A 22,455-nucleotide genomic window follows, 5' to 3' on the forward strand; every position below is an offset into this window, starting at 1 on the left:
TTATGTAAAGAAAAGTGGTATCATCTGAAAGTGGATGTGAAGAAGGACAATTGTGGTTTTTGGGACCTGTAAATCTTGTTGACGGTCGTACTATTGCATCTGCTTAGCTTAGGTAAGTATAATGAAAAGAAGGAAGGCGAAGTGCGCAACGTGTTGATGGGAACTAGTGGTGGCTCCCAAGTAGTCATAGACCTAGTTGGGATGGAGAGGGGAAATGGATTGTTTTGGCTGACAGGAGGGAAAACGCAATGTGGGGTGGGGCGGGGAGGGAAATCCTCATTCTCCAGCGACTGCTTGCTGGCAGGCATTAAATGATTGTTATTTCCCTTTACCAATAACTGTTGAGGAATTATTTTTTTTCACCTCTGGTAACATTTGATCTTTTGGTTGCTGAGAAGAAAAGAGATCAGGCTTTTGTGGTTTTTGGTGGTTGTTTGGGGTTTTTTGTTTTTGTTTTTTTTTTACACCACCACCACCCACCCCCACCCTCCCCCAAGTGAGGCTCAGTTACTACTTGCGCTCTTTCCAGAACTCTCTGCTGGATGTGGTCAAAGTAACAATAAAGTGTAGTGTGGTGTTACGCTGATGGGGTGCATCTCAGGAACAACATGGGTGATCTCAGAAACAAATTGTTCACCATGTTTCTTGCTCCAGTATTCTCAGGAAAGAGTAAATTTCAGTTAGCCTCTTAGTGTTTCTCCCTGTGCTGCTGGTTTCCAAGTGGTTCAGTATCACATCAAAGCTCTCTGCTCAGTCCCATCCCCTTGTGCCCAAGGGAGAGGGAGCAGAAGCGCTGCAACACTACTTCCCCTGCACACCAGGCATGCAGGGACATGCTGCACCAGCTCAAAGGAGTATAGGACTTAAGTGGTCCCTTCTGCTGGCATAATCCTGGCCTGTCTAGAGATGCATTGGTGGTCTGCCTGCCTCCAACCTGGCCTAACCATAAAAATCTTCAGGTTCCTTTGCGCTAGGAGAAATCTCGTCTCAGTGAGAGCTATAGAGCGAAGCAAAGAGAAAGATGAGCTGAGTGTTGAAAACCTTGTGTATGTTTTGGGGTTGTTCTGTTCTTTTTTAAGGTATTTCTTTTGTGTCCTGAAAGAGCTGAAACGTATATCACTTCCGACCACTTTTGCTAATGGCTGTGGCCTAAAGAGAGAAGTAGGAAAAAAGAAACAAAACTGACGGAGCTTGAATTGTGTATGTAGTTTGGGAATTCAAAATTACCTGCCATCAATATTGTAAAATGTATCCATTTTAAATTTCTGCCTGAACTTACTGTCTCTTATAATGTGGTGGGTTGTTTTTGTCTTTGGCTACTTGTATCCTGTTAAACCATGTAAAGGACTGTTTTAAAAGTAATTTGTTTGGCAGATGCTATGTAGCTGAAGATTATTCCAGTTTTTATTGCATTTAAAACCAGTTCACTCTCTCACTTTAAGTAAGACCACACTATTTATCTCTGTCTTGGCACTGCTTGATAAACTGTGCTCTCACAAGTGTTTTGTTACCAAGTTGCATAGTTCTGGAGTTAACTCAGAAGGCTGGCAGCTCTACTGCAGTTGAAGGCCTACTGGATAGAAATTTGACCAGGAGCCATATCCTGAATTCCAGTGCTTTTAGAAAGAGGGGTTTGAAATATCTGTTTTTGTCATTTTCCCCTGTGTTTTAGGGAGTACATTTCCCTTACTGGTCTTGTAAATTCTTCTGAAAGCCTAAACAGAAAATTACATGAATATTATGACTGGAAACTGGTTTCTGTTGTTTTCCTATGGTCCCTGGCTATTTGATGCATTGCATCTTTGTTACTTTTTTTTTCCATGGTACAAACAAGTGAAAGGGTAAGAGTAGAGTTACTTCAAAATATTTTTCTTAGGTTAAATCTGCATAGTAAGAGCTTAGAGAGAGTTATTTTGATTTGTGATGCATACCTTATGTAAGGAAATGGAGAATTAGTTATTTTATTCTCATCCTTTGTAACGGTACATTAGATTCCCAAAGTTGTGATGTAGGCAGTATGATCTGCCATATTAGTTAAAAGCTGCTAAGACAGGAAGCTAAGAAAATGTCAACAAAACGAGCTTGGCAAAATCAGCCCTTTTTCTAAACTTGCAATTAATCACATTCATTGTACGTTGCTTCAGATCATGAAGATTGTTGAGTGTGGACAGAAGTATTTTACATGGATCAATAAATTCAGCCTCTACATCTGTATGGGACAAATGCATGCTCTGAAGTTTGTTTGGAGAAGACTTCAGTCTTCAGGCTAAATGTGGGGTTTTTTTATTGTTCTTAAAACTAAATCGTGTTTCCATCTCATTAACTCGTTCTTTCTGTAGTATGTTTCAGAATATGAAGAGTTCATACGTATTTAAAGTCTTTGTCATACAAAATGTTAAGGATAAAGCCTCCACATTATTTAAGGTTCCTGAGTTGGGGCTTTTAAGCAGAAATCTTATAATATTTTAAAATGTTTCTTTTTTTATATCAGCGGTGTATACACACAGAACTAGTAAAAAATCCAGTAGTTACCTGCAGGGTTATTTTTGGAAGTTGATGGCCACCTAAGGTCGTCTTCCTAAAAATGCTTTGCTATATAACATAATATTTTCTTATGTATGTATTATAGGAAGGGTCTTTCCATCTTTGCATTTCTTTTGTTTAGCATCTGAACTTACAGCCACAACAGTGAACAGCAGTTATTCTGTTTTGTTTCAGAGGAAGTGGGGTTAGAGGTATAGTGCAAAATGTCATCTCCTGGGGCTGGGAGGAACAGATAATGTTATTTTCATTCTTAATTAAAATTTTATTTAATTCAGTTGATTGAAGTCAATTTCCACTACTTTCACCGTATGTGGTGTTTAAAGTTCTTGCTGGGAGAGTTTTCTTCAGCTCATCTTATTTGTAAATTGACATATTTGATGGCTTTTTCCCAATATGAGATATTTCTAAACTCTCGTTTTGCAGTTGGCCATGCTAGAGAAGGTGTCTGTAGAGGTAATGCCTTTTGCTTCATGCTAAGTGTCTTGCTACACACTGTGGTGAAACCATGATCTGGGACATGATTCATTATTTTTACTACTGTATCAAGCAGATATTTTGTCATGGCCACTAAAGAGAGTGATTCCAGGCTTAAATCTTTTTGTAGCTGGGGGTCTGTTGGATTGCTGTGGGGAAGAGAGAAAATGCATACTGCGGTGTAAGGATTGGTAATTAATGTCTGCATGAAATTTAGGATTTCTTCTCTTGACCAAATTTATATGATGTTGTTCAAGTAGCTCAGCAAATACAATTCTTTGGTTGTTGGTTGGGTTTTATTTTTTTTATAACAACTTGATAAATTCAATATTTGGAAGTATTTGAAGTCACACTGGGGGAGGTCTAGCAACAGAAAGATACTTGTACAGCTTGTTAGTTGAGCCATATGTTTTATTTAGTTTAGCTTATATTGACATTGGTAGGTTCAAGTAACATACATTGCTTTGTCCCTTGCAATTTTGCGTACTGAAAAAGGATAGAAAAACCCCCTGAGAGCTTGTCTTCTGTGTATAAGAGAGGTATCATCATGTATGATTTTGTATTTGGTATTTTTTAGGCTGTTTTGGGGCTTTTTTTTTTTTGGTATGTGACAAAGACCTCTGGTTTCCATGGGGAGCTCAGCAGTTCTGTGTGAGCTCAGCTTAAATCGGTTTAGCCTACATGATCAGAGATACCATCCATCAATTACTTATTTCTTTTGGATCCAGGGGAGAAAGCCAGAGCAGTGAAATAGACTCCCCTGAGGCAAGAAGACTGAGCCTCTCTTGTATGTCATAAAAAGCAGAGCAGGGGGAAACCAATTCTGCACTGTGAATCCTAAGCTTGTCATACTGGCTTTCAGCAAAACACACTGGCATTTTAAAATCCATTAGAAAAACTATAACAAACTTCTTTGGTTCTCAGGTGACTAAACAACTTGAAATAACTACTTGAAGTAGACTCTGTAGGATCTTTCCATTTCTAGAAAGTTTGTTGTCCTCAATGGTCTCTTTTCCTTTTTAAAGCAAAATTCTGCATAGTGATTTAAGGTATGTTCAGAAAAAGGTATATGTTAGTTTTAGACTGAAAAATGAATTATTGGGTTCTCTACTGAATTATATCTCTTGCACACATTGGTAGGAGGGGAAACTTTCTGAGCTTCAGGATCTGAAAGTTGGGAACATTTTTCTGGACAATTGTACTGCCAAGTTATTAATATAGTTTTGGTTTGGTATCACAGAATGTAGAAAGCCTAAAAGCAATTTCTTAGCTTCTTTTGGAGGAAGAGGAGTTGAAGAAATTGAAGGACTTACTTGGTAGATCCTTTTACATCTGATACCTGCAAGCAGTAATTTAATACATTTCCTAGGAGATTAGAAATATTCTAGATTACAAGATAATTGAACAGGCAAGAACCAGCACTGTAGGAACATCCTGAGCTGATAGGAGACTGGAAAATGTTAGTGGTGGGGCTGGAGGAGAAAATTATTATTCTGCTGTTGTTGCTTACTTAGGTAGAGAGAAAAGAAAGACTTACCTTTCAAATGTGTGTTTCATCAGATCTTTGATATATCATGTAGCAGAAAACAGAGCAACTGCCTCTTTGCCTATGGATAAATAACAGTTAACTTTTACTTAAAAGCTTATGCCTCCTTCAGTGAAACTGAGCTGATTTACTGTTTGAGGTGTAGAAAAAAATATTTTGACTCAAGGAAATGGTCTCTCTTTTTCCTGCCTTAGTAAACTTTTACTTTCAAGGTAGATTTGGTTTAACACCTTCCCCCATGCATGTGGCCTGTTCCCCTCCCCCCCCCCCCTTTTTTTTTTTAAAGTAGGTCTGTGGCCAGAAGCTTGACAGCAGTATTATCAGACATCAAAAACCTAGCTGGCAAATTGCATATTCATGATGTAGGAAGTTTTCTTTGTCACTTCTGGTTCTCCAATTTCAGTGCTTGTTTTGCTATTTTCAAGTATTATTCACAGGGTTTGAATGGGCAATCTTACTAAGGTTTCAGGTTTATTCTTTGCCCACTTCCATTGCTGCCTAGAATTATTCTTCTCTTTTTCACTTTTGCAATATTTTTTTTCTTTAGGCTAAAAAAGGACTTCTGAGCCCCAAAACTTTTCAATTTTGTCCAGTTCTATCAGCTACTCTAACAAGGAGTATTTCCTGTCTCTACTAACTTTGTCTTCTCTCATTGATCATTCTGATCATTGCTGCTGCAGCAGTGCTATATTAGTATGACAGTTAACTCCATTCTTATTGTAGGAATTAGCCTTAATGACATGTACACTGCAAAATGTGATCATTTTATAGGTCGACTGTAACATAAATGAAATAAACTGAGGACAGGAGAGCTTGTGAGTATTTTAGCAGGCTCTTCCTGAACTTGCTGGTATGAATAATAGCAAAGAATAGTCAAAAAAGATAGGTGTTACTCCTTAGTGTGATTAAAATTGAGGTTGTTGTGGTTATGAAGCACCACAGGTGAAAAAGGAAACATGAATGTATTCCATTAATAGTATGTAGGCTGATATTAAATGTGTCTTTGAGTGAATAAAATAATATCAAGCAAGGGCATCAAACAACATGGCTTTAATTTCAGGGTTTTTTTTTCCTTTCAAATACAGCTGATCCTACTGTTCTGGGATTCATCATTTCTCCATGGTCTCTCCTGTTGCTTCCATCTGGCAGTGTATCATTTACTGATGCAAATGTCTCCCAACAAGACCTGCGAGCGTTCACAGCACCGGAGGTTCTACAGAACCATTCTCTATCATCTCTGTCAGACATTGAAAAGGTACAGTACCTCTTCCTTGGCAGACAGCTGTTGTCTTTTGCTGTTGATCCCTTCACAAAATAGCTTTAAACTGTCCTTTTTTTCTCCTGGTGGTTCGTGATTTGTATGTGTAATTGTTCATTTCTTTTATGAGAGGGGGAGGGATCCTCCTACTTTGTTTTTGTCTGTAAAAGTGGAATAGTGATTATGGTTGTATGCACTTATGAAGAAGTGTCTGTATGCTGGTCCCTGTCATGTGTGTGCTACTGACAGCCATACTTGGGCAATGGCTGCACAGAATAACTGACCATTGAACTAGTAGTAAGCAACACTTCACCTTCTTTTTCTGAAAGATTTTGCTTTTCATCAACAATTTTAGGTTTTTAAAATTTTTTTTGGCAAAATGCATCTGAGAGGTAAGCAAAAGAATTACTCAAGCAGTCCAGGGCTTCAAAAAATGGGATATTCCTACACTCATCTCTGAAGAAAAGGATTGTTTTAATTAACATAAGTATTCCTCAGTTGTGTGCAAAATTGTTCCTTTCCACCTTCCTTTTTTAACTCTTCCCCAAGGGTAGATATTCAGGCAGGTAAGGTTTGTATATGTGATCTCCTCCAGGTCATTGATACGCACAGTCAAAATGACTAGCTTCTCAAATGTTTTCTTAACAATAATTTGTTGCAAATGGTAATGGTTTCCCCAGAAAACCCGTTCCCTTGGCCTAGTCAAAGATATTTAGAGGTGGGAGTAAGAAGGAAGCTGAGCTCTATTTCCATCTGCTTGGCTTTTCTGGATTGGTAATCCTTAGAGAAGAAAGCTAACCGCAGTGAGTGTTGTAATCTGGGAACAATTACGACATTTGGCAGTCTTCCTCCAGGAAGAACAGCAACATGCTCTTACTCCAGAGGAAACAGGTATTGGCATCAATTGCTGTTGCGTGCACAAGAACTATTAAAACATGTTTTTCTGTGTTGAATGTTTTGTGTTTGCAGCTTTCTTTTCTTCTAAACCTTGTATATAGTCAGTTTTGTTTAAGACTCTATCACCGAATACCTACCGAAAATCACTGTTTCCTCAGTTACTCACAAGCCCTTTAGACATCCTTCTTGCCCTGCAGGATAGTCAAAATTAATGGTATAATAAAATATGTATATAGTTTTATCTATGACAAAACTATAAGCAATTAGCAACCTAGGTTGAAAGTTTTAATAGAGAAGTAAGAATAACACTGACATCAATGCAAATTTGGGATCATTTATGTAGGATGCAGCTGCCAAGCTCTGTAGTCATGCTGTTGGAATTGTTTATCTTCTTTTAAGAGAGACAACACTGCTGAAGACGGTAACATTACCTCTAGTGCCAACTCTGAAGTTAATATAAAAAACAGGCCTTTAAAAACGCCAGAAAAAAGTTTTGAAATGACATGTTTGTGATCTTTGTCAGAGCTGATTGCATTCTTTGTTCTGTGCCAGTATTCATTATGTTACTTTTTTCTTTTTGAAATAAATAGACAACTGTTACTATTAACAGCCATGCTATGATGTTTCTTAATCTTTAGGAAGGAAATACTCAGAGGGACCACTGTGGCCTGTAAACTCCAGCACAGAGCGTATCAATAGGCAATGACCAAATACTGGCATTCTGCACTTATGCAGCGCTGATTAATCCTCTCCATTTATGGCTGTGTGAATTTATTTTATGATATCAGTATAACCTTGCTTGCTGGAAGGTGATGACAAAATTGAGACTCTAGGCCGCAGCAGCTGTGTTGCTGTTTTCATTGGGAAGCAATTGGATGTAGAAATAGACAAGCTTTGGCTTTACATAAGCAAAGTACTTATACAGTCACATATAAACTAAATAAAACGCTTTAGCTTGTGGTATTCAGCTTTACCATTAGGTTGAAGCTTCAGGCTTTGGGCTTGAGATGAATTAACCTGGTTTGTGTTTGAACTCTACTTGATTTTTTTGTGTGTTTTGCACACACTGAGGAGGGAAAATTAACTGTTCTGAAAGCCTGGGATGGTACAAAAACGTTTGAAGAAAACTTGCTGCTACCATTCTTGTTCTCAGTTTAAAGCCTTGTGGATAAATCACACAGCTGTTCTCCCGATGTGATAGTCAAGTCTGGGTGCAGTGAAGGACAGCCATAATCTGAAGATGGGATCTGTGAGTTACTCATCCTGCATTCGCTCATGTGAGATCCTCCAGTTGAATTCTTAGAAATCTACTGTTGTGTACAAAGAATTGAAGTCTTTTCATGATGGCAATGATATATACCAGTATATGTAAAAATAATCTTTGATAATGCATCAAGGAAAAGAAAAAAAAAAAGACTGGAGTATCTGTAATACTGGTCTATAATCCCCTGGTTGGGGACTACACAGTGTATAGTACATTTGTGTGAAATGCTTCAAACCTATCAGTTCTCTTGGGTTTATTTGATTACTTGCTTATATAGAAGGAGAAAGCTACCTGAAACATAGCTTTGTACAAAACCTCTTATCCTATTATGGTTTTATTAGTTGCAGTTAATAGGGCTGATAAATAGCTTATATGTGCATCCTTCTTTTTTTGACTGTTTCCCTTTACATTTGTATTAAACTGTGTGTTGGATGGTACACTGGTTATTTGTCTTGATATGTTGACTTCATGTTTCTTAGATCTTGCTTTGCACATGCTGACGGTGGTAGCTTTTACATATTTAAACTTTTTTTTTTTTTTTCCTTTCTGTCACAACTTGCTGTAGTTCACTGAATTAATTTACTGGAAATCTTCGGTGTTTTTCTTTGTGGTTGTTCTTCTGAAATCGGACCATGTCTGAAAGCTGCTGAAGGCAGAAAAATGTCTTGTTTTTAAAAGCCTTGTAACAGAGAGTGGCAAGGTTGCATTCACCTCTTGAGTTATGACTTTACTTGCTAACACAAAGTAACAGTGTATTCAAGGATAAATATTAGAAAAAATGATAGTCAGTCAACAAATACACTTTTGATTCCAAGACACCCAGTCAATTTGAATACAAAATAAGTCTGAGGTAACTGCAAGCTTATTGGAAATAGAGTAAGCAAACCATTCAAAATTATAATGAAAGCTTAATTTGGGAAATGAATTTGATGTTGATTTATATATTGTGGAAAATATTAGAAGTATGGTAATACAAAAATAAACTAGAATTTTTGAATAAATGCTTTCATTTTTAAGAGATACATGTTATGTGCCTCTAAATCAAAGGTTACCTCATCTGGAGAGAGAGAGAGAGAAGGGTATTTTAAATATGAATGCTTATTAGGTAGTATTGTACAAAAACACTATGAGTTACTGATCATTTGAAATTAGCAAAATTCTTGGGTTTTTACAACACAATTTTTCAATAGATGTTTTTTGCCTATTTTTTGTGCTGGAATTCTCTCTTATGTAAGGAACTTGATGTAATGCTGCACCAACCTCAAGCAGTGATGATCTTGTAAACAGACTGTTGTGGGATTTAATTATTTTGGGTTTTTTCCCTCCTGACTATCTGACACAACCTAAGGCTGTCAAACTATAATAAGCAGTTAGAAATTCGTAAGGGGAACTGTCAAAACACCAGTTGAGCAGCAATATGACTATTTGTCTGATTTTTGAAGTTGAAGTGTATGAAGTAGGAGAGAATTGCATGATATGTGTGCATGGCATTATGTTAAAATCCAAAAATGAGTTTAACTGATATGTAGTGGACACATTTTTGTTTTCTATGTAGTAGTGGCTTGCAAGTAACTTTGAAATGCTGTACTTGGAAAACCTCCTTAAGCTCATATAAAGCTTGAAATACCATTGATGTAGTTGATGGAGTACCGCATCACAAACTGTTTCACTTCGCTTTTATTTTGAAATAAATAAAATTTATTTATTTATTTTTCAGATAGATTAGTAGGGTAGCATGTTTTAGTTTAGAGGTCTGATTGCATGGTTGTACAATAATATTTTTGTTGAGGATGATGCACTTCTTGATTTTGGAAATATCTTCCATTATGTTGAAGCTTAGAATCATAGAATGATAGAATGTCCTGAGTTGGAAGGGACCTGCAAGGATCATCGAGTCCAACTCCAGACTACACAGAGGGCAACCCAAAAATTAAGTCATATATCTAAGTGCATTGTCCAAACGTTTCTTGAGCACCGACAGACTTAGGACCATGACTACTTCTCTGATTAGAATTAACAATTTTGATAATGGATTTTTAAAGTGCTGTTCTTGCGTTTTTGGGGGACGGGAGTGGTTGGGGAACTTTTTTTTTTAATTTTTTGTTTGTTTGTTTTTGTGTGTTGCTTTTTTTTCTGAAAAGATTTTTTTTGCATGCATTATCACCCTGAAAGTATATTCACCTTTTTCTGTATAGCTGTGGTATATCTGGATATGTAAGGAAGACTTTCTAGTATTTCAGTTGAAAGGGTAATGGGTAATAAACCAGATACAGAACAGTTTTCTCAGTATTTGAAAGATAATGTTTCTGGTTCAATGGGGCAGTGGTATTAACTGAGAAGCCTTGATGCTTGTCTGTGACTTCTGTCCTATTCTGTTCTTCGCATGGAACAGAGGGACCTTACTTTGGTGGCCAGTGCCTTCTTTCTGGGTGAGGAGGGTGATGGGTGAGCCCTTGTTAGGTAGGCTGTGCTGGCTACATATTTGCTTCTAGCATAAACCTGTGGTTCATCTGCACCTGTGTACAACACTGCAGCAGTCCTGCCAGAACATGCCACTGGCAACAAAATTTCCCTCCTTGTTTTCCCTTCTGAGCATGACTGCGAAGAAATCCTCCATGGTTCTGCTCCAGCTTCATCACAAAGAAAAACATCATTTCTCTGTTTTTCTCTACCTGAATATCCTTGCACATCTGTGTCTGAATGCATACCAGCTGATCCCGTTCCTACATCTTCAGTGTTTGTCAGTCAGATGGACTGAACTGTACCAGTGAGTAAACATGTGTCAGCAGTATCTGGTATATCACTGCCTTATACTAATGGAAACCTTTCTGTCCTGCGCTGACTCACACTGTGCTAGAGAAGAGACCATTCCACAAGATTTAAGTGGCAGAAGTTTAGGATTGGAGTTCTTCTCTAAGTACGTCAAATTCCAATTTTATATGAATAAAGCACATTGAATTTACGAGAACAATTTTAATAACATGTTGCTTCTAATTATATTTTGTAATTACTTCCTTACCCTATCACCAAGCTGTGTATTGCTCTTCCAAATGCATAAAAAGGAAACTTTTTTCTGTTTTACGATAGAAATCTAAAAATACATCATACTTGTGTTTTGGGGTTAATTCGTGGCACAGTGCAGTAATGGTATAATGTCTTTCAAGGAATCTGGTCTAAAAAGAAAAACTTTTATGTGTCATCCATTTTCTGAGTCTTTGAGAATATATTTTGTTGTCTTGAGTAGGCTAAGAGACTCCTCAGTACAGAGATGAATTCTCTTGTATGACCTTAAGCTAGTTCTAGATGTGTGATTTTTAACAAGTCTACGTATTTAGTATGGGAAGAAGAAAATTATTTTTATCATTTCAAAGGTTCTGTCGAGTCCATCCATTACGTTTGTACACGCAATTTACACCTAAGTTTTTAAAATCTGTATATGAAGTACCTGAGTCTGAACAGATCTTGTCAATCTATATACCTAGGACTAAAGTAAGATGTTTTGGTTTAGTTAGTGAAGAGGCTGACTTAAGCGAATCACTTTTAATTTATTGCTGTCCCTGTAATTGTTGTTCATTGCCTGCACAATTATTTAATAAACTTGTTGCTCTAAGTAGCACAAATTTAAGTAGCACAAATATTAGTAATAACTTGGTAGAAAGAGTCATCACTAGTGTCTGTTACTTATACAGTCCAGGAAAAACTGCTCTTTTTCTGCACTTACTTACCTGTTTTGTTTTCACAGTCACCTATAGGGGCAGTATGTGTTTGTGTTCTTAATTCTGCAGTATTTAAAGGTTTTATTCCCTGTCCTGATGGGCTTAATATGTTAAAGATATATTAAAGTCAATAATGTTTATATTAATCATTAATTATATGTGTAATGATGAATGTGTTTGTATCTTAAAATATCAATAATAGATTAAGGTGACTGCTGTTCATTTCTTCTTTTCCTTTGATCCCAGTCTTAGGGATCTCTTTGCAGTAGTATCCCACTGTTTGAGTCCTGCTAAGGTCTGCCTTGCCTTCAGACTAAAGTTGTAAGGATCCTTGGACACAACCATGCAGTCTGTACCCCACACCAGGCTCATCGCATGGATTACATGTGCTTCTGGCTTCAACGTAAGATGAAAGCTTAAAATCAAGCAGAGAAGACAGAGGCACTGGTTAGACGCAGTACATTTTGTAGCAGTAGGATTTGCTTCTCTGACCCTCATGGCAAAAGAGAAGAACAATTTGAAAGACAACTGAGCTTAAATACCAAGAATATATATAAGCAAAATGATGTTAAGTTAGTTGCTCTACTTTAAAGTTCTGCTTTGCATTTCCAGTCCTGTTCAATGAGATAACAAATATCTTGTGTCTTATGACAGGTCCATATTTATTCTCTTGGTATGGCACTCTTTTGGGGAGCTGACCATGAAGTTCCTCAAAGTCAGGTAAGTTTATATTTGGTTTTGTTTAGTATTGCAACTTCAGACTTGATAGTTTGACTGAATCTGCATTTGAGTTAACATGGCAGTGTGTCATAATGAGACACTGAAGAGTACGATTTCTTTCCTGTATTTGGAGCCTTTTCCTGTGGAGTGTGTGAGGGTGGTAGTGGTGGTGTCTTGCAGAAAGAAGGTGCTGATACTACATTTCTGTTAGTTTCCATGAAGATATATCTAAGCTAGTCTATCCTGTAGTGTCACAGGCTGAAAGACAACAGTTTAAGCTGCTGACAAAAGAGAAAATTATTTGTTTTGGTTTAGGCTTATATAAAAACATATTTAAATAACATTGTTGCTTTACTCATAATAAAGCAACTTGTTCTCTGTGCTGTCGTAACTTCTGTGAGTTTGGACTTGGCACATACAGGTACTTACGTTACACAATGGCCAAAAAAGGGTATGAATTGTTTGGAACAGGGAGTAGACTCTTGCTATTGACTTGTCAGTCAATGCAGACATAGTTACAGACTGCTTAGAGCCAAGTGGTATTGCTCAATGGGGTTATTTCATACACCCAGCAGAACTCCTAGACTGTCTTTCCAAAACTGACGGAAGATAATGTGATTTATCATCTTCCTGGGTGCTCCTTCCCTGCCCCCAATTAAACTTTTAGAAGTCAATATCTAAAAGAGTGAAAATAATAGAAATGCATCCAAAAAAGCATTTAATGATGGACTTGCAGTTGCAGGATTTGGCAGAGCATTGTGCAGCTCAAGGAGATAAGCTGTTTCTGTTTCATATTTGGGTTCAGTCCTACTAGTTGGTGTTATGTGTAAGGGTAAGGAAGGCAATTTTGAAAGGCTCTTTGGCAATTTAAGTGTTCAGTTCCTAATATTTTCTTTAACACAGTAGTAGTTGGGTTCTCAGTTGTACTGATTTGGAAGTAGCTGCCTGAATGCAAAAGTCAAAAAATTAGAAGCTATGACTGTTTTAGGTATACTTATTTGTAATGCCTACTGTGCCTATCCCAAAAGCCCCAGTATTTTCTTAGGCAGCTATCCCCTTTCTTTGCTCTCCTGTCTTGTAGGAAATGAAAGGAACAGTATTCAGCAGTAGTGGGAGAGTGGTTTAAGGTAGGTAGAGGTAGATGTTGAGCAGAAAGTAGGCATGAATTTTAGTCCCCTTTTTCTTTGTTTCTTCCTTTGGTATTAGATTGTAGCAACAGTTTCACAGTAATGCAGTGGTAAGGAGTGCTCTAACTTTTGGTATAGCAATATTTTTCCAAAGACAGTGTGGTGAGGTATGCCTGGAAAGAAAGGGGGAACAGAAGTCTAGAATTTACCTTTGGGATGTTCTCATGCAGTGCCTTCACCCTGTGGAGTTAGTGGAGGCAAAAGGACAGTCTGTGTATGGCATTACTTTTAATTTGCGTGTGCAGATTTTCCCATTTTTTAAAATTTTTTTCTTCCATATTTGCCTGCCTATGTTGGTTAATGAGCTGCTTCTCTGCTGGGAGTGTGGTTGAATACAAGAGTGATTTTTACCATTAGTTAGAAATGCTAAACAGATAGATGGGAAAAGCTTGTGTTAATTAAATCTGAGTGGTCCAGAATACTTTTTTTTTTTTATGGTACAGTTTAAGAGTACTAATACAGGGAAGATTGGAAGATTGTAATGGTTTGAAGTGCCCTGTGATGCAAAAAGCATGACAATGCTTGCACTTTGTGGGTAACCACCCACTTTGGGAGAGTTGCAGATCAGAAAGCTCAAGTCCCAAGTGCCTGTGGCATCTGAGAACAAGTATTATCGCTGACTATTGCATACCCTGAGGAGTCATATTCCATGTACAGTGTGCTGGATTAACTGAATGGGTAGAGGAGAATTAAATCTAGATTGTTCTTAACCTGTATGGGTGTTATCCTGCAACTATATGAAGCTCTGCTTCCTTAACCAGTGGCTTTGCTGTTTTATTCCTTACATTTTGTTGATATTGTTTGATGATGTCACTGGACTTTGGAAATGCTAACACAGCTGCTGCAAAATATTGGTGAGGTGAGGAACTGTAGAAAATAAGCATAGCAGACAGAGGGTTACAAAATGATGGTAATGAAGATTGAATTTTATGCTTGTGACTGGCAGAATGTTCAAAAACAACAAAGAAAATTTCCTCTGAACCTTTTCACTAGTCAGTAAGCCCTTGAGTAAGGAAAGCATTGGTGTCCTGACCTTACAGGTCAGGCAGCTTGTTTGGACCAGACTGTTGTAGAGTAGGAATCAAATCTAGATGCTGAATGCCTGTCCCCTGATCTACAACTGCTGTTTTTTTCACCACGTCAATGGTGACTTTCAAACTGGCAGTCAGATGATGTAGGAAATACATCTCGTGAATATTTATTTTACTGTGTTGAATGTCTTTTGTTTCTGTGTCTACCACAAGTCACTATTAAAACTGATCTCCTGTCCCCCCTGTTTTTGTTTATCACTAGCCTATCAAACTTGGAGATCATCTCAACAGCATACTCCTCGGCATGTGTGAAGATGTCATTTATGCCCGTGTATCTGTACGGACTGTTCTGGATGCTTGCAGTGCCCACATAAGGAACAGTAACTGTGCCCCTTCTTTTTCATATGTGAAACAGTTGGTCAGACTGGTTCTGGGAAGCCTGTCTGGGGTAAGTCTGTGTCAGCATTTGAGTAATAATAGAAATGAGCAGGAAGAGAGCAAAGGTGGTAATTCAGAGTCACTCTGCAGTCACTTGTTTTTACTATGTTGCAATTTTGATAAGAATGAGTGTTGAAAGGAGAGAATTGCTTCTCTCCCCTTGTAACAGTTTGTGCACTTGACAATTCCTCCTGGAATATGCATTCATGACTGCTGTTTCTGAGGGAGAAGATAATTTTCTGAACTGTTTATCTTCATTGAAAGAAAAGTAGGGAAAAACAGGAGAACAAAAAACATGATGAACTCTGGGGCAAAGCCTTAGACTTGTTGCTACTTGAAATACTTCAAAAATGATTGCTGTGAATTTTCTTTTTTAAAGTTTTGCTTGACTTTTGGAGAGCTGCTTATTAACAGGAAGAGGGACTTTTTAGGCAGTGTGCCAGTTCTCTTGCACTTCTGCTCAGCTCTTGGATATGATAATTGTGGAGGACATTATTTGTCTAATGATGACAAATGTGTTAAACTGTTTTCAGAAGTGAAAGAAACTACATGAACTCATCTTGCAAAGTTACTATTCCTAACAGGCAACCTCTCCCTTCACCTAAACCATTATAACATAATTTCAGAACAGTTAAAGAATTTCAAGGCTCTGAAAGGAAGGCCATAAATTGTCAATATTGTTAGATAGTTCTCTGGCCAATACTTGCTTTCCTTGTGTTCTGTTTATAATTATAACAAGTGCCAAGCAATTTATTATTGCTGGAACGATATCCCATGATGGTCCTGAATTTCATCCAGTTTTCTATCATTGAAACTCCTTTTTTTAATCTCATAAGGGTTATGCCAATGTAAAAATCGGTGTCTGGAGAGAAAGCACTGTAATTGCAAGAAAAATGTTTGACTTGATAATACTTCCTTTTTAAAAAACAATTTGTTGTGATCTAATTGTTAGATAGTTTCTTCATAAATCTGGTTTGGAAATGCCTGCACGAGGTGAGAGGTCCCTGCATTTGTCTAATATTTGGCAGCAGCTAATTGTGACAGGCCTCCAGAAATAGCACTGAGCCTGAGCTCCACAAAGCATTGTCTAGTCTGTGAGGTTATGTCTGTCAGTCCGGTGCTCCTCGCTGTATATCTGAAATCTTGTGTAGTTGCCAAGTAGAGCTAGTCTGTGATTCAATGAAATAAAGGCCTACAAGGCCTTAATCAGTGAAGCTATTAAAATAAAGATCCAAACCTTAAATCGGGCCACTAGCTATAGAAACAGCCACTGTGGAGAGTGAGTCATTAGTCTCCAAGTTCTTAATGGCCCTTTCTGCTTAGCAAATTTTCTGCTTTTCCTCATCTTGTTCTTGTCAGCAGGCTTTCAGAGGGAGTCTGAGGTTAGTGTGACAGACTAAGCTAGACCAGCCTGCCAAAGACAGCAACAGTGGTCCCAAATGCACATACTGAAATCCAGTGGAGAGCTGAATCCAACAGGTGTGCTTCTGTCTCCTATACCATGTTGATAATGAAGGAGTGGGACTACTGCCAGTTATCCAGTGCTGATCTTCTAGATTTCCTCTGCCAGTAACCTTTTTGACCTAATTCATAACATGTCAGTGCATTGCCTTTTCAAGAAGACAAGAACAAAATAGCCAAATAGAAGCGAGTGTTGACAGAACGACGACAACATAGCTGTGCTGCTGTGTTTTCGTGCGCCTTAGCTAGCCATCCCTGCTATTTTTATTGTTTAGTGCTCTGTATGTGTGCTGGAATTTTTAAGTTAATAAGAAACGCATATAAAATTGTTTTTTCAGAACCATAGTACAACTTGCTATTCCAAGATCAGCGTGCCTCTGATCTTGATTGGCCTTATCAAAGGCTAGAGAGGTCTTAGCTCTATAACTGGTCATTTGGTGGTCTATGAAGCACAGCTGAGAGGTCCTGTTTGAATGTTTTCGCTTTCCGTGTTAACATACTTTGTAAAGGGCAACGTGGCACAAGACTGATTTAATCTGTTTAATGTTATTTGAGTTGCATTGTAACTGTGATGGATAGAAGGCTGCTTGATTTTTCCTTCCCACCTTCCAGCAGAGCCACTGTCCAAGTTATGCTGATTCCCACCATATCAAAAGATCTCACTAAAAATTCTTTGTTGTAGCAAATAAGCTCCTTTTTGAATGATTGTACATGTGAAATAATTTTTTTGGGGGGAAGTAGAGATTAAAAAAAAAATTAAAAATTAATGGGAGTAGTTAAGCCTGACACAAGAAAGGAAGAGACTTCTCACAAATGCATGAGATTTTACATGTGTAATATGTTGTGTGAGGTATCAGCCTAAAACTATCAGGTACAAGATAGTTCTTCCTGTTGCACAGAAACCTCATCAGGCCAGTCACAAGTTCCAGTCACGTTGCAACCATGGGACATGGTTTTTGAGTGTTGCTGTCTCTCAGTTTGCTGTAGACATGGAATGTATTTAAGTTGCACACTTGTGAACTTAATTTACACTTCGTGGAAAAAATTAGACAAAATGTGTAGTAAAAAATAATGCACATATTATTCAAATATGGATAATTCTAGGGTATGTTCTCACTGATGAACCTGTTTTTTATGAAAAAAGTTTGAATTTCCACTCTGAACTTGAACTTAACTGTTTGGCTGAATGCACAACTGACTTCTGTTGTGCATTTACGTAACAGATGCTTGTTTCATACTAATGTGAGCTGTTTCAATATTTGACTTTGCGTTACTGCCTGTTTTGCAGGTGGATCAACTTTCATGCAATGGAGATGGAAAATTGCATCCAGACAGGAGTCAGGCTATTCGGGAGAGGCTGAGGGGAAAAGGACTTCCCACAGGTAAGTGCTTCATTGCAGTAAGGGTTATGGCAATAAATACAGCACTGTGGAAGACCAAGTTTGGGTAGATTTTGCGGCCAAAGAAGTTGAATAGTGGAGGACTTGCTGACATTCACAGAACTTTAATGGTTCAGTGTCTAGCTAAGTGTTGGTGGTGGTGACATGAGAATAATTGTTTCAAGAAAATACATGTCTTTTTTCCAGTTCAGTCCTGATGGTAGGAACAGGTGTTAAAGGTTCTCAGCCAAAAGTTTTGTTTCTGGAGAAAGGGAATCTTCAGCTGAAGGTAGGTCAGCAGGAGGAACAGGAAGCAGCTTTTCTTAGTTCCTCTTTTGTGTGGACTCTGCTTTCTCTTCATAGCTCTAGTTGCACACAGCCTCCTTCCCTGCTTCTCAGGCAGCCCTGGTCTCTTTTCTCTGCACACAAAGGTTTTTTCTGCCTCCTCTTTTTTCTTGGAGAGGTATTATATGTTCCATCACAGTTCTGCTGTGCTTTGACAGTGTGAGGTGGTCATGGAGGCCAGATAGGGTTGTACTGTTACTTCAGGGAAATAAGGAAAGAGGAAATTGGGGAGGGGCAGGGAGGAGACAGGTTGTTTCAGAGGCAGACTGTTGCTGTTGCCACTGTTGAGGAAAAGGGATAAAGTGATGTAGGTTGACAGATGATGCTGGCTATGACTTCATTAGATATCCTTGTTTAAGGTCAGTGGCAGCATCAGCTCTGTGCTAGGCTTCTCAGACAAGAGGATGTATTCTTCCAAAAGACTGGTCTCATATTTTTCTGGAAGAATTGTGGGGCTGGATAGGAGCGTTTTATAAGGCATCAGCTTGGACCACTCTTAAGTCATTGCGATGCAGGCAGTGAGATGTGATAATCACGTCAGACCATTCTTGCCTTAAAATGTTTATCTGTAAATGGAGTATCTTGGTGCCAGAATGTGACATCACCCACAAATACTCACCACCATAAGTGTTAGCAACAGAAGGTTTTCATCCGCCTCACGTGATCTCTCTGCCTATTTACCACCAGTAAACTTGGCACAAAGTTATGTTGCTGTTGTGCTTGAGTTATTCCTCTGTTTTTTAGTTTTGCATCAAGCAACAGTGCAGTGAATTGCAGGAACCAAAATAATCCATGGAGTTGTCAGTGGCAATAGAAACTGCGAAAGTTAGACACGAGTCTGGCAAGGCATTGGTGGTCTTCCTTTATTGATTCTTTTGAGATGAGTCGTACATTAGGCAACTTTTTGATATAAAAACCTTATGTCAATGGTTGCCAGCCCTTCCAGTACAGCACTATGTGTTTAGGAACAGTTTCTGGTCCAAGCTGTCTCTTTGTTTTCTGGCACAAATGCACTGTTCTGACTGCTTTCTCGGGGGCTTTGTTTTCTTATTGGCTTTTTTTCCTTCTTCTTTTCCAGAATATTTCTGTAGCAATAGGAAGATCTGTAGGAATACAGGGTTTGGGACTGGATCAATCTGGTTGACTGGATTTGTAAACCATGTAATGCCTTTCTTTTCTGAACTTCTTAAGCTCGCTCTTAAAATGAATTCTTTCCCTGGTTCCCACCAATTTTATAAGGGTTGTACCAGAACCTTATTGTTCTGATTGTTAAATTGTTAGTGTATTCTTTAATCCTATTCTTCCCAATTTCCAGTATTGTCATATTCACAGTTTCTTTACACACATCTTTGTTCTTTTGCCAATATTAACCTATTCCATATTCCTCACCTTTTTTGTTTTGTTTTGTTTTAAATAACTTTATTTGAGCACACTACCATTTGGCTACTACCTCAAGCTTTGTTATTTCCATACCCTCTTCCATCATCTATTCTGCTTTTTATTCCATTATCGTCATAAACTGCGTGTTTTGATAATGGTCAGAATATTTGTTAAGTTTTGGAGACATAGCAAGGTTGTCTTTAAACTCTGTTCTCACTGCATTAGCAACCCTGATAATTCTTTTCTTTGTTGCTTCTAGTTTTGTTTTCACTAATACAACTGAATAGTCTTTTGCTGGTTTGTTTTTCATTTTCTTAGAAAATCCTTAACTACTTTTTTTGAATGTTTTTGTGGTTTGAGGGGGGGTTTTTTGTTCATTTGTTTTCCTACCCACAACTTTAAGCTTTTTAGCAGATTTTTTTTTTTTCCTCAGAAGTAATGTTTGTCCCCAAAGGCTTAAGTATATCTTAACAAAAAAGCTTTTGTTTTAGGTTCTGCTGAATTTTGGAGATTGATGTAGTAGCTCCAGCCAGTATCTCCATGCCTTTCTGGCTCAGTACTAGGGTGAATAATATCCCTGTTATGTCTGAAACTTTCTCTGAGGACTATGTCTTTAACTCAAAGGATATAGACTAGATGATCTAATTGCTGTTTTTCTGCCGTATCCTCACACTTGAAAAAAATGTCATGGCTAGAATACTCTTTCCTCTTATCCCTGCTCTTTTTGAATCGCTTAGTATGTATGACTTTGCTTCTGAGATGATTGAGAGGTGTTGCTTTTTATTTTAATAACCTAAAAGTTCAGTTAGGATGCAGTGTCTGAATCTGTGAAGGGCTATGGAGCTGAACGTTTGTCTTGCTGCTGTGTACTCACTTGCCGTCTGGCTCTGCCTAGGATTTCCAGGATGCCAAGCAGAACAGGTTCCCTGCAGTGTGTGTGCTTGTGAAATCACTGGGTCAGGGAAGAACAACTAGAGTTAAGGGTTCTCTGAGACTGAGGAGTCCACTTGGCTCAGCTGCTATCGACCAGTAAATTCAGCACAGGGTTTTAAGCGACCTCAGTCAAAATCACTTTTTGAAAGGTTTCTCTTTCTAGAGAACATTATGTTGTCTAAAGAGATCTAATTAAACATAATCTTTATTCAAATAGTATTTGTGAAATGAGTGAACTTGATAACCCCCAGACTATAAAGTTGGCTGCATAGACCTCATCCTCTAAGCCCTGTTTCTCTGAAGTTGATTGAAAGTGCATGCATGCGTGGAGTGTTACAGATAATGTGTGGCACCACAGGGAAAGAATGTGCATCACTGTTCCAGTGCAAACATTATTTTGTCTGCATCACTCCAAGCCTGGTCCCAAAGCTACAAGTTATTAATGAGATGCTCTTGAATACTTGATTTTTCCTATTTTTGTCAAGATGAACTGTCAACCAGCAGAAATATTTTTTCAGTTACTGTGTGGGTTTTATGATATTTTGGTGTTATACTTCTTGCTTCCCCCTATCCCTACAAGTAGAAAATCTTTTTCATGCTTTCTGTTATTTGATTTTTTATTTTCAGAAAAGAAGATAAATTGAAGTCAATCGTTCCTTTATTTTTTTATGTTCTGCCTGTCCTGCTTCCACTCAACCTGTTTCAATTTTTCTGTATCACATTCATTACCTGTAGAACTCTCGTTATTTTTCTCCTTTTCCCTAGAGGGTTTACAACCCTCTTAGCTTCCCCAAAACCTTTCCCAATTCTACTTCTGTTATCAGTCCCATTTCCTAGTATGTCTTAATAGCACCATCTTACTTCTCTGTATTTCAATCTTAGATACATTCCTTGATCTCCACTTCCCTGAGACCTCAGGGAATATAGAGTATCAGTAAAATACAGAACAGAACAAAACAAAACCTCCCACATAACCAAACCAGCTGTAGCTGTTTTCAGTTCCACTTGGCCTGTATACTGAGTTATGTATTTGAAAGTTAGTGAGGACCCAGTGAAATGGGTATCTGGTATTAATGAGAGACAGCTCGCATTTGATTCAGAGCAATTTAATGCTTGGTTATTTCTTTTTCTGTAATGGTATGCTGGTTTGCTGGTGCAAATTCTGTCAGTAACAGCACAGATCAGCTGTCCTGTGGGTACAGCTTTTAGATTTCTGGAAAAGTGAGCTGTGGAATATAGTACTAATTACATCGATAATAATCTCATAGATTGAGGAGCCACAAATAGAAAGCCAGAGGAGGGTTTAGGAGAAATAGTAATGGTAAAGGAAAAACAAGAAATGAAAAACCAACTCAGAAAAGCATAGAGTCCTTTTTTTCCCCTCTGTTGACACTGTACTATTCTGCTGCTGTGTGTAGTTGAAATATACACCTCTTATTCCAATAGCAAAATGGCAAACAGAAACGTAGGAAGCTACCAGGCAGGATTATGATTCTGAGTGAACTGTCTTTCTAATAAGTTAGAAGTTATGTCAATTATCTTTTATCTAAATGTTTGGGTTTAACTTCTTCTGAGAAGACATTTGGGGCCCAGTTTAGCACTGGGACAATTTGGGGGGGAAGGTGGCAGGGAGGCACGCATAAGGATGTGTCTAATTATACCAGTCATTTTACCAGCATATTTAAAGAAGTAAATACCGTGAGCAGAAGTCTTTCCTCGAGAGGACAGAAGACTCATCTGATACTCACTGAGGTGAAGTTCTGTTGAGTCATTGTGAAAATCTTGAAGAGAATTTTCAATGAATAGGATAGCTGCCATATGGAGAAAAAAGCGCCATAGAGCTAAGGCATTTATTATGAACTTAAGAGTATCAGAATGTTAC

The 22,455-nt window shown here is 38.0% G+C and overlaps 1 protein-coding gene across 6 annotated transcripts in view; it reads left to right on the top strand.

Moving 5' to 3' along the window:
• PTPN13 (protein tyrosine phosphatase non-receptor type 13) overlaps positions 1 to 22,455 on the top strand; it is a 140,194-nt gene that overhangs the window by 41,265 nt on the left and 76,474 nt on the right. For all 6 annotated transcript variants that reach the window (XM_072862909.1, XM_072862910.1, XM_072862911.1 and 3 more), the window contains 4 exons: positions 5,650 to 5,819; positions 12,354 to 12,419; positions 14,900 to 15,085; positions 17,825 to 17,918. In XM_072862909.1, the coding sequence (XP_072719010.1) occupies positions 5,650 to 5,819; positions 12,354 to 12,419; positions 14,900 to 15,085; positions 17,825 to 17,918 (516 nt within the window). The remainder of the gene's footprint in view (positions 1 to 5,649; positions 5,820 to 12,353; positions 12,420 to 14,899; positions 15,086 to 17,824; positions 17,919 to 22,455) is intronic.

The sequence above is a fragment of the Ciconia boyciana genome, chromosome 5 (genome assembly GCF_034638445.1).
Source record: "Ciconia boyciana chromosome 5, ASM3463844v1, whole genome shotgun sequence".
NCBI classification, from domain to species: Eukaryota; Metazoa; Chordata; class Aves; order Ciconiiformes; family Ciconiidae; genus Ciconia; species Ciconia boyciana.